General features: G+C 35.6%; 1 protein-coding gene across 5 annotated transcripts in view; it reads right to left on the bottom strand.

Annotated features, from left to right (window-relative positions):
• Nucleotides 1–12,060, bottom strand: part of CENPC (centromere protein C) — an 81,141-nt gene that overhangs the window by 53,944 nt on the left and 15,137 nt on the right. For all 5 annotated transcript variants that reach the window (XR_003968431.1, XM_030313776.1, XM_030313775.1 and 2 more), the window contains exons 6-8: nucleotides 6,970–7,255; nucleotides 5,824–6,039; nucleotides 2,422–3,035 (exon numbers count right to left, since the gene is read on the bottom strand). Coding sequence is in view for 4 of the 5 variants with exons in the window: in XM_030313776.1 (XP_030169636.1) it covers nucleotides 2,422–3,035; nucleotides 5,824–6,039; nucleotides 6,970–7,255 (1,116 nt within the window). In the remaining variant the exon portion in view is untranslated. The remainder of the gene's footprint in view (nucleotides 1–2,421; nucleotides 3,036–5,823; nucleotides 6,040–6,969; nucleotides 7,256–12,060) is intronic.

The raw sequence follows: 12,060 nt of genomic DNA, 5'->3' as shown, positions 1-12,060 counted from the left end.
ATGTACTCACCCAATCCACAAATCTGTGAAAATATTACCTTACATGGCAAGAGACTTTGAGGAAATGATTAAGGTTATAAACCTTAAAACAGGGAGATTATCCTGAATTATCTAGGCTGGCCCAATCTACTTACATGTGTTCTTAGAAGTAGTGGTCAGAAAGATGGGACAACGGAAGATACAAAAAAAATTGGAAATGCGAGAAGGCTGGTATTGCTGGCTTTGAGGATGAAAGAAGGGGGCTATGATTCAAGGAACAGAAGCAACTTCAAGAGGCTGGAAAAGATAAGGATACAGATTCTCTCCTAGAATTATCAGAAACAAAAGACACCTTGTCAACACACTGATTTTAGTCCAGTGAGATCAATTTCAGATTTCCAACCCAAAGAACTATAATAAATGTATGTTGTTTTAAGTCACTAAGTATGGGGTAATTTGTTATGACAGTGATAGAAAATTAATTGGTAATTAATCAGACATTATATTCACTAACCAATCTAGATAAGGAAGAATTTAATATAACTGAAAATTAGTGTGAAGAATTTTGCATTCAATAAATGTTTAACACTTATAATTAGAGTCTCCTTCAAGTATACTTTCTTGATACAATGCTTTTTCCTAAGAACTTATGGATAAATAAAAATTTTGTACCTTCAAATTTTATGAATTCATATTCTACTTAAGGGACTAATAAGAAAAAAAATTTCCTATAATATAATCTCAGTTTAGTCAGAGATTCTTTATATTTTCTTCAAATAGCCAGCTGCTAATGAGAAAGTAAAGGAAGAACAAAAAAAAAAAAAAAAAAAGGAAGGGACGAAGTGGGAGGCAGGGAGGAAGAAGGAAGGAAGGAAGGAAGGGAAGGAAAGAAGGAAGGAAGGAAAAATAATTCCAACAAAAATCACCTGGGACATGTCAGGCATTTACAAAAGAGGTCCACAAAATAGAGAAGGTAGCTTTTTTTCCCCTTTATTTTAAGCAGAATTTTTCAAGTACACAAAGGTACACATGGACAAAACTATTATTTCAGGTAATATAAAGTCTATGATATAGATTACACAAAAAGAAAGCTAAAATAATTAGGTAATTATTAAAGTGGAATTTCTTTTCACAACAACTAGCTTAAATACTGTGCTTTAATATACTTTCTCCCAGGAGTGCCTGGGAGTTAGTTGAACTTCCAACTTCAGCTCAGGTCATGATCTCATAATTTGTGAGTTCAAGCCCCACATCAGGCTCTATGCTGACAGCTCAGAGCCTGGAGCCTACTTCAGATTCTGTGTCTCCCTCTCTCCCTGCCCCTCCTCTGCTCACGCTCTCTCTCAAAGTAAACATTAAAAAAAAAATTAATATACTTTCTCCCTTCTGTATCAGCAATACAGTATAGTCATCTAGAATCTCTAAGTACAAAAGCATTTTTACTTACTTCAAAACTTCTTAATAGTGTTGAAAAAATATGGGCTCTACGATGGGACAGATCCTGAGCCAGCATATTTTAACCATGAGTATTTTCTAATTTATGGGATTGTCAAGAAGGATTAAATTATGTTATGTACACCTAAAGTGTCTAATACATTTGTTAAGTGCTTTCCATTCCATTAACTAAAGAAATTCTGTAAGAATGACGATCTTTTCTATTACTTAAAAAGTGGTACAAAGAAAATAAATAGATCTAGAAGACAGTGCCATCATTATACCTCAATCACTATAAAATGGGTAGCCATGTAAGGAGAGTAACCACACTTCAGACTGAGAGAATCCCAGTTTATGCTTCCTGTCCTGACATTCCTCTCATTCTCAAGTGTCCCAGTTTGGATGATAAATAATATAGTGATCCAAGATAAAAAGACCTATTGAGCTATTAGTTAGATAACTGTTCTGTGTGATTCCATTATTGTCCTGTGAATGTACAGGCATACCTGTTGGTCTACAGATACTACTGGATTGATTTTTTTTAATGGCAATAATTGTGTCTTAATAATCTTTGTAATTTCAGTGTCTAATACAGTGTCTGGCAATTGAGTGAATATTAGATAAATGAGTATAGATGAATACGAAAATGATATAAAAGAGTATAATGTTTTATCCTATGAGAAATACTCCCATACTACCCTGGGTTTTTTTCCCCAGTTTATATTTTAATAAACCTCTAAGAATACATGATGCTGTCTTATTCATATTCTGGTAACCACCTGATTTACGGGCCTTTCCCCTTCACTTCTTCCTTTACATGTGCGCCATCTTAGAAGCTACACAAAACTCAAGTGACTCAGAATTGAATTATATGTAAAATAGACATTCTAGAAAAGAGCCTACAGATTTAGGTTTACTTTGCCTACTTTCCAAAGCTAAATAGAAATAGTATAAAAACATAAAGCAGTAGAATAATGTTTATAGTTATACTTAATATAAAACACTTACCTACGGGCAGCACCTGTTTTTTGGAAACGGCAACATTTATCGTATCTTCACACTCTTCCATATTTCTGTCTGAATTTCTTTGTAACTTATCTTGGGTGATATGTGACATATTTGTATTTTTATCTTTAGATTGTTCTGTATCAACCTGTTCTTCAAGTACATTGGCCTTAAATTTTCTTCTCTGTTTTTGTCTTATAGTCCTTCTGTTTCCAGATGATTTCTCTGCATTCTCATAATACAGTTCATATTTTGTAGATCTACAATGATTTTCCATTTCATTTGACAAAGCACAACCCTTATTCACTCCTTTTTGTTCAGAGGGCTGAGATCTCCCTACTGGGTGAGCTTTGCCAGAACGTTTGTCACTTGTCAAATCTGCAGTTGATACACTGTGATGTTTTTCTTTTGACTTTTTACTTTGAAGGAGTGCAGTGTTCTCTGCAGGGGTTACTGTGCATTGTTTCAGAGGCCCCGCCCTTCTGGGTATAGTAATCCAAGATGTACTGGCAAAACTTCTTTCTGATTCATCAATTATAAATTCATCCTCTAACAACTTTAGATCATTTGAAGGAGATGATTGAGGTGGAGCAGTTGCTATATGCCTAACAACAGGACTAAAACAGAATGTTACAATAAATAATAACTCAAAAAAGAAAGTTTTTACCTTTGCTTTCTGGAAAAAAGTAAAATAATCTGTGGAGGAATAAAATCTATGTATCTTTTAAAGAACAGTTCACATCTCAATTTTCCCTTACCCTTGAAAATCCCTCTCCTTTTACATTTCTATAATACCTGATTATACTCATTTATAATACTAATGAGATCAAAGAAAATTTAGAGCTGCAAGAGAGCCTAGACATCAACTAATTCAATGTCTCATTATATATATATATATATATATATATATATATATATATATCAAAAAGTTGAAACCCAGAAATGTGTTAAATATAGCTCAGATACACTGACTGACAGTCCCAAATGCATGCTGTTATTATTTATAATGTTATACTAATTATATGTTTGTATAGATGTATACAGATCTCTTAGGGCCCAGATTTCTTCACATCCAAAACAAGATTATTTCCAAGACACCTTCAAATCTGATACTCTAAGAAAACACTAGTAAATTTTACATTAAATTATATTATGTAAAAATTCACTCCAAGTTTGAATAATTCACACATTTTCAAATTTAACATTGTAATCATGGTATAGAAATAAATGTAATGTATCTAGAAAGGTAAACAATTGGGATTAAACAGCATCTTTTCCAATTAGTTGAGAAAGCTTTCTGGAGAATGAAGGAATTATTCAAAGGAATAGTAATCTGATGGTACTCTTTTGCATTTCCTTCCTTTTTAAAGCAACAGCCTCAAGCAAACCAGGTACTGAAGTGAGACATGCATAAATAAAAACTTAGGGTAAACATCCAAACTCCAAAGCTAGCACATGCACTCCTGTTTCTGCCTTTTTCACTTGAGTAAGGATGCTTAACCATTCTTACACACAAAAGAAGCAAAGCTAGAATGGAAGACTTAGATTACTATGTCTGTTTTTTCTGTCTTTTCATTAATAAGATATACAAAAAGATTATGAAATGAAAATGCCTTCTCTATTTCTCTAATCTCAAATCTGTGATAAATCTAGTAACGTAAATCTTCTAAATATACATACTAAGAAACATATTATCTTCTAATAGGTAGAGCTTTAGCAAGTTTATGTAACTAGAAAATTTTAGAAATCTAATGAAAAACAAAGTCAATATAAATAGAAGACCACAATGAATGAAACAGAAATAGAAATGTTAGTTTTCAACATTTAAAGAAATAGGCAATCTGGGGGCCTATTGGGTGGCTCAACTGGGTAGGCCAATCTGGGTGGCTCAGTTGGTTAAGCATCCAACTTCAGCTCAGGTCATGATCTCGCAGTCCGTGAGTTCGATCCCCACATCGGGCTCTGTGCTGACAGCTCAAAGCCTGGAGCCTGTTTCAGATTCTGTGGTCTCCCTTTCTCTCTGACCCTCCCCCGTTCATGCTTTCTCTCTGTCTCAAAAATAAATAAACATTAAAAAGAAATAGCCAATCTGTTACAGATTTGATTTGTTTTATTGTATATAACTCATAATATCTATTCATTTTTCATAATATATAGAAGTAATGCTAAGAACTTAAAAATTAAGATTTCCCAAACCAGCCAGTAAGAATTCTCTATATCTGCTCCTCTATTCCACTTCAAGGGACTTCCATAATATCAAGATCATTCAAACTGAAGATATGCTTAGGCACAACATTGATACCTGCTCAGACTGAATGTTTGTATACTTCCAAAATTCATAAACTGAAACCTAATCCCCATTGGGATGGTATTTGGGAGTGGGGCCTTTATGACAACAGAACACTTATGAATGGAAGTAATACCCTCATAAAAGAAGCAAGCCTCAGAGAGCCCCCTTGTCACCTTCTGCATATAAGGTTAGAGTAAGAAGACAGCCATCCATGAAGTAAGAAGCAGATGTCACCAGGAGAGAAAAAGGAGACTGGCACATGACAAGGGAAAATGGTATGCCAATATAGGGACAAATGCAAATGTGCATGACCAAGCTGGCAAAAAGAGTTAACTAAGGAGAGTAAAGGCCGTAAACACCAGCTAGTAAATCTGAAGTTTATATAAGCCAGTAGTTCTCAACCCTAGCTGCCATTAATTCTAGTTAACTCTACTGTGCAGTCACAGTTAAGAATCACTGAATCACAAGAACAGATTAAAACTTATTTTAGGACTATACATTTATTAACACAAGCAGAAGAAAAGGAAAAAAGACTTAAAACCTGTAATAGTGAAATACACCATGACATAATTCTATTTCTAAATACTGTCTTCATTCTGTGATATCATACAAACTAGAAAGCAACCTGGGTTGCTCAGTTGGTTAAACATCCAACTGTTGATCTAGACTCAGATCATGATCTCACAGTTCATGGGATGGAGCCCCACACTGGGCTCTGCACTGACAGAGTGGAGCCTGCTGAGGATTCCCACCCTCTCTCTCAAAATAAATTAATAATTAAATAAACTCAAAGAAAAGAGAAAAGAAAAGAAAAGAAAAGAAAAGAAAAGAAAAGAAAAGAAAAGAAAAGAGAAAAGAGAGCGAGCTAATGGGCAAAAGAAATGAAAGCTGAATAAACTTATTTTCTTTCACAGTTAACTTAGTATTTATTAAATGATGGTTTTGGAGGTCATTTGCTGGTAAGAAACTACACACTCCTTATGGGTTGGGCACAATTTCAATTAAAATTTGTGCCAATTAAGATTAACTTCTAGTTGAATAGCATTAAGAATCCATGACACTGTTCACAGAATATAAAACCAAACATCTCAAAGGACAGTTTCTTAATAACTCACCTGGATTCACTTTTTCTTTTTACAGTTTCTAAAAACAGTGCTGAAAAACTCTTTTTAGTTTGTGGTTGAACTTCATATTCTGAATCTTGTACTCTTTTCTGAGATGTTCTTGACGATTTCCTCTCTTGTGGTTTTTCTGATACTTTATCCTCTGTTTCTGATAATTCATTTGGTATTTCTACTTTCTTCGAAACATTTTTATCTTCAAAATTTAACCTAAAAGGTAAAAGGACGGCAAGGTGAAGACTGTCAAAGTTTGTTCAGTTAGGAGTTTTCCTGAATTACCTTTCAGTTAAGAATACAGACTGCTTACAAAATTTTCTACTAGACCTTTATTTAAAATCTGTAACTGCTGATTTATAACCTCTTAAAATATACAAGGCAAGTGCCCAGGAAAATTAAATTCCTTATTAGTCCATGGGGAAAAGTAAGAGAACAGGCCAAGAAAATCTATAGCTTAGAGCACTAGTTCTCAAACAGTAAAATTTTTAATCATCTGAAGAGTTTAAAATGTAGATTCTTATTCATCAGGACTAGAGAGGGTTTGAAATTCTGCATTTTTAACAAGTTTCCAGATAATGCACTGCTCTAGATACTGAGCCATAGACCACATTTTGAATAGCAAAATCTTAGAATGTACTTAACTTCTTGGCTCCAAGAATAACACAAGACACCAGACAGATATTAGTTACACTCACTGCAAAGGTCCCAACAGCAAAGGACTTTGAATGATCTACTTTTCTTCTTAAAGGCCAAAATGTAAACCCCAAGAAATAGACATGGGTTTACCACAACTTATCCTCAAAATACTTATCCTTTGTTACCCTAGAAATGACCTGAGACACACCTATCCTTGTAATTACAAATAACATAGAGAAAATACTCTTAGGAGTTATAGAAAATTTATCATTAGAAGAAAATACTTTTTTTCCACAGAAAAGTTTACCCACAAACTTCTCTGAAATATACTGTAAGCTTTCCTATTATTAAATATAAACTGAAATATGTTATGCTCTTCTCCTAATATGTTAATATTCCTCAATACTTACTATAAAATACAAAAAAGACCAAATTACTTACTCTTTAATATAAAAGGTAAAAATTTTTTAAACAGGATGACTATTACTTAAGTAAATAAAAATTCACCTTTTTCTGGTTTTAAGAGAAATCTCTGTACTTGAAGACAATGTATTTACTGACTTTTCAGAAGTGTAGGTCTTTCTGTTTTGGGCAATAGATGAGACAGCACTTTGAGATACACATGTTTTTGCATCCAAAAGAACGAAAGGTGAACCAACAGATAAGTAAAATTCTTCATCAACTCCACCGTGATGACCTTTTAGTTTTTCACTTGACATTTTTCTTGAGTCAGGTGTATTTTTAGAACCAACATCAGTTGCCAAAATTTGCTGATGAACTTCATGGTCCTGAACTAGAAGAAAATTATATAAAGATATCAAAAAATAATATTAGAGCCAAATGTGCTTTTTAAAATTCAGCAAGTTAGAAATGAGTTTTCAAAAGACTCGCAGTTCATTAAGTTTATAATCAAAGATCTATGATTAAAATATGCAAGTGCTTTAAAAGTTATAATTTATGAAATTAACGAATGTGAAGATGTATTTGATCCATGCTCTGAAGTTTTGAAATGACAAAAATTCTCAACAGAAATTCACAATTCTATGGAAAGTCAATTTACTCAAGATTTGACTAAATCTATACACAGCTAAAATAATAAAGTAATCTTAGAGAATTATGACATTTGATCTTTAGGTCAGTAAATTTAGTGGGGATGCCTGGGTGGCTCAGTTGGTTAAACGTCTGACTCTTGATTTTGGCTCAGGTCATGATCTCACGGTTTGTGGGATACAGCCCTGCATCAGCCTCTGGGCAGACATCATGGAACCTGCTTGGGATTCTCTCTCTCTCACTCTCTCTCTGCCCCTTCCCCACTTGCTCATGCTCTCTCTCTCTCTCAAAATAAATAAATAAACTTTGAAAAAATAAGTCAGTAAACTAGGGCAGCTAAATGACCACATTTGTACATATACATACACATATAGAGACATAACAGATATGTATAGAGATACATAAAAAATTATATGTACGTATATAAAGATATACATAAAATATATTCTTTATACATAATATTTGTACACATATACATACATATATACACATATCTTTATATATTTATACACACACACACACACACACACACACACTCTATTCTCTTAGCCGTATGCCTCCAAATGTCAAAAACAGTAGAACTGCTGGGGAGTATTCATATTGATTTATATCCTTAACGAGCAAATATTAAAAATTTTAAATACAATCAAAAAAGGGCTTTTGGAAGATTTACGGAACAAGACAGCATACTCAGCTTTCCCTGCTTTTCCCTCTAAATTCCCTGGTAATTACCCATGAAACAATAAGAGAACTCTGAAAGCTGGAAGGGAAAAGGAGTATTTGCTAGGAACCTCAAGCCTTAAGCCACCAAAGACAATATGATGAATCCCTTGGGTTTTCTTTTAATCTCCCGTGTATCCCCAGACTGAGTTCTAGAGATTCCTGCGATCCAGAACCACCAGTAGGCATAGGAGAAAAAACAGCCTACATTCTCCGGCCAATAGACCTGCACAAAGGAAACACAACAAAGACCTAATGGGGAACCCCAACGCCCATTCCACAACTTGGGCCACTAACTACTCCATTCTGCAGTGGCAGTGTCAGAGCAGCAAAGACTCAGGCCCCACTCCATAAGTTCTATAGGACAGCAGTAGCAGAGGAGCAAAGTACTGGACTAACCCTGTGCCTGGACCAACCTAGTCTCCAGTTAACAATCAAGAATAGCAGGCTATATGATCCACAAAGAGCTGCAGAATACTAAAGCCTTTTACCTTCCCAACCACTGCTTCCCAGACCAAGGTGACATTCTGAACCACAGTTAGTACACCCCAGGCCTTGCTTCACAACAAGGGCACCAATGGACAGTCTAAACTACAGCAGGAAAAACATAAAAGAATCCTACACCCCCATCCTGTCCTCCACCTGTCTCAAATTTAAGGAGATCCAATCCCAACAGCTTCTGACCCCAGCCCCCACGTGAGTGAATGAGGACATGGGGTACCAAGGAAAGCACCTTCCATTCATTTGACACAGCACCAGCAAGAACTGACCTGGAATCTCAGCAGCATCAGAAAATCAAACAGACCAAAACACCACTGCTTTGGACTCTAACACTTAATTGTCACTAGAAATAAAACCCCCAAAAGTAGGCAAGAACCTACACAATAAACCAAAACAAGGCAACTATGTGCTATATAAGAAATGATTTAAATACAATCAAGAGTCTATTAAAATAATAACCAAAATGTCAAGAATATAATCAAAATGACTCATTATACAAAACCCAGAAAAACATAACCTGAATAAGAAAAATATCATCAGTGGACACATATGGACAAGATGAATCAAATGCAGGAACTATTTAATAAGAATTTTAAAGCATCCATGATAAAAATGTCTTAACAATTAGTTATAAATTCTCCTGAACAAAAGACCGAAACTCTCAAAGAAATGAGTTCCCAAGAAAAAAAAAAAAAAGTTTTTTTAGATTTTAGCTATTCTTATAGGTATGTAGTGGTATCTAATTATTATTTTAATTTAAAATTCCCTAGTGACAATGATGAACAAGTCAAAATCACAATGAGATACTACTTCACACCATTAGGATGGCTATTAGTACAAAACACACACACGCACAGAAAATAACATGTGTTGGTGAAGATACAGAGAAATCGGAACCCTTATGTACTGCTGGTAGGAATGTAAAATGATACGGCCACTACAGAAAAGTTTAGTGGCTCCTCTAAAAATATTATTGCTGTATGACTCAATAATTCCTTTGTTGGGTATGTATCCAAAAGAACTGAAAGCAGATACTACAAGAGATATTTGTACACTTACATTCACAGCAGCATTATTCAAAACAGACAAGAAGCGGAAACCACCCAAATGTCCACCAATGGATAAATGAATAAAACAAAATGTGGTAATGTATAGATCTAGATGGTATAATGCTAAGTGAAACAAATCAGTCAGAGAAAGACAAATACCATATGATTTCACTCATGTGAAATTTAAGAAACAAATGAAATGGGGTGGGGGAGGAAAAACCAAGAAATAGACTTTTTTTAATGTTTATTTATTTAAAAAAATTTTTTTTCAACGTTTTTATTTATTTTTGGGACAGAGAGAGACAGAGCATGAACGGGGGAGGGGCAGAGAGAGAGGGAGACACAGAATCGGAAACAGGCTCCAGGCTCCGAGCCATCCACCCAGAGCCTGACGCGGGGCTCGAACTCACGGACCGCGAGATCGTGACCTGGCTGAAGTCGGACGCTTAACCGACTGCGCCACCCAGGCGCCTATTTATTTATTTTAGAGACAGTGTGTGTGTGAAGGAGGGGCAGAGAGAGACAGGGAGACAGAGAATCCAAGCAGGCTCCACACTGTCAGCGCAGAACCCCAAACAAGGCCCAAACTCAAGAATCGTTGAGATTGTGACCTGGGCCAAAGTTGGATGCGTAACCAACTGAGACACCCAGGCGCCCCAGCAGACTCTTAACTATAAAAAACAAAGCAATGGTTTCCAGAAGGGAGGTGGTGGGTGGGGGAATGGGTGAAAGAGGTGATGGGGGTTAAGGAGTGCACTTGCGGGGTGCGTGGGTGGCTCAGTCAGTTAAGCGTCTGACTTTGGCTCAGGTCATGATCTCGCGGTCTGTGAGTTCGAGCCCCGCATCAGGCTCTGTGCTGACAGCTCAGAGCCTGGAGCCTGCTTCCGATTCTGTGTCTTGCTCTCTGTTTGCCCCTCCCCTGCTCATGCTCTGTCTCTCTCTGCCTTAAAAATAAATAAAACAATAAAAAAAAAAAAATTAAAAAAAAAAAGGAGTGCACTTGTGATGAGCACCTGGTGTTGTATGGAAGCATTGAATCACTATATTGTGCGCCTGAAACTAGTATTACACTGTATGCTAATTGGAATTTAAATAAAAACTTAAGACGAAAGCTAGGATACTACATATACCACAACAAGAAAAGCTATAAAAATCACACATTTGACAATTAAAATAAAAAATCGTACTCATCAGGGCACCTCGGTGGCTCAGTCAGTTAAGTGTGGGCCTTCAGCTCAGGTCATGATCTCATGGTTCATGAGTTTGAGCCCTGCATCAGGCTCTGAGCTGACAGCACAAAGCCTGCTTCAAATCCTCTGTCTCCCTCTCTCTCTGCCCCTTTCCCTGCTCACATGTTCTCTCTCTCTCTCTCTCTCAAAAATAAACATTTCCCAAAAATCATACTCATCATATGGTTAAAGATACTATAAACAAAATATTTAACTGTCAAGGGACCATTTGGAAAAATATCTGTCACACAAATTACGGATAAACAGAGCAGAGAGACTCAATTCAAAGACCTCTCATAAACAAGAAAAAACTAATAGGCAAAGGATATGAATAGACAACTCAGATAAAAGGAAATTCAAATAGCCAGTAAATATATAAAAACAGTGCTCAAATTCAGTGGTGATGACAGACATAGACACTAAGTGACAATGAGATCACGTAATACTATCTAAATGGCAAAAAGAATAAAACAGTAAATGATCAGATAAAAGGTACTTGCCTATACTGTAAAAGAAAACTGGTGTAAAAGAAAATCGTAAAGCCTCTTCTGAAAGCATGCATGCACATGCACTCACACAAGCAAGCACACACACACATTTACATAGGTTTTCATTCCAAAGTTACCTCAGCAGGATGATGGCAGTAACAATCAGTAGCACTTTTTTAATCTTTGAGGCTTACCTCAAAAGAAGGACTCTTCAATTTGAAAAGCATTAATAAACTTTTAAAAAAGTTGCAGCACATACAAATAATTAAGAAAAATGAACAAAAGGAGAATAGAGACAAAGAACACTGACCATGTATGTACAAATATTGAATCATGTTGGGTACCTGAAGCTAATATGTTATATGTCAATTATAACTCCCTTTAAAAAAAAAAAAAAAAAAAAAAAAGGATGCTCAAAAGCCGATGGAAAGGGCCATGTGAGAAGGAATTAAGGCTTCCTGCCCATGAGTGAGTCATCTTAGAAACATACCCATAGCCCCTGTCAAGCCTTTTGATGACTGCAACCATGGCCAACATCTTGACTGCCACCTAATGAGAGAT

Source organism: Lynx canadensis, chromosome B1, assembly GCF_007474595.2.
Source record: "Lynx canadensis isolate LIC74 chromosome B1, mLynCan4.pri.v2, whole genome shotgun sequence".
NCBI classification, from domain to species: Eukaryota; Metazoa; Chordata; class Mammalia; order Carnivora; family Felidae; genus Lynx; species Lynx canadensis.
This window is presented reverse-complemented; position numbering and strand designations above follow the sequence as displayed.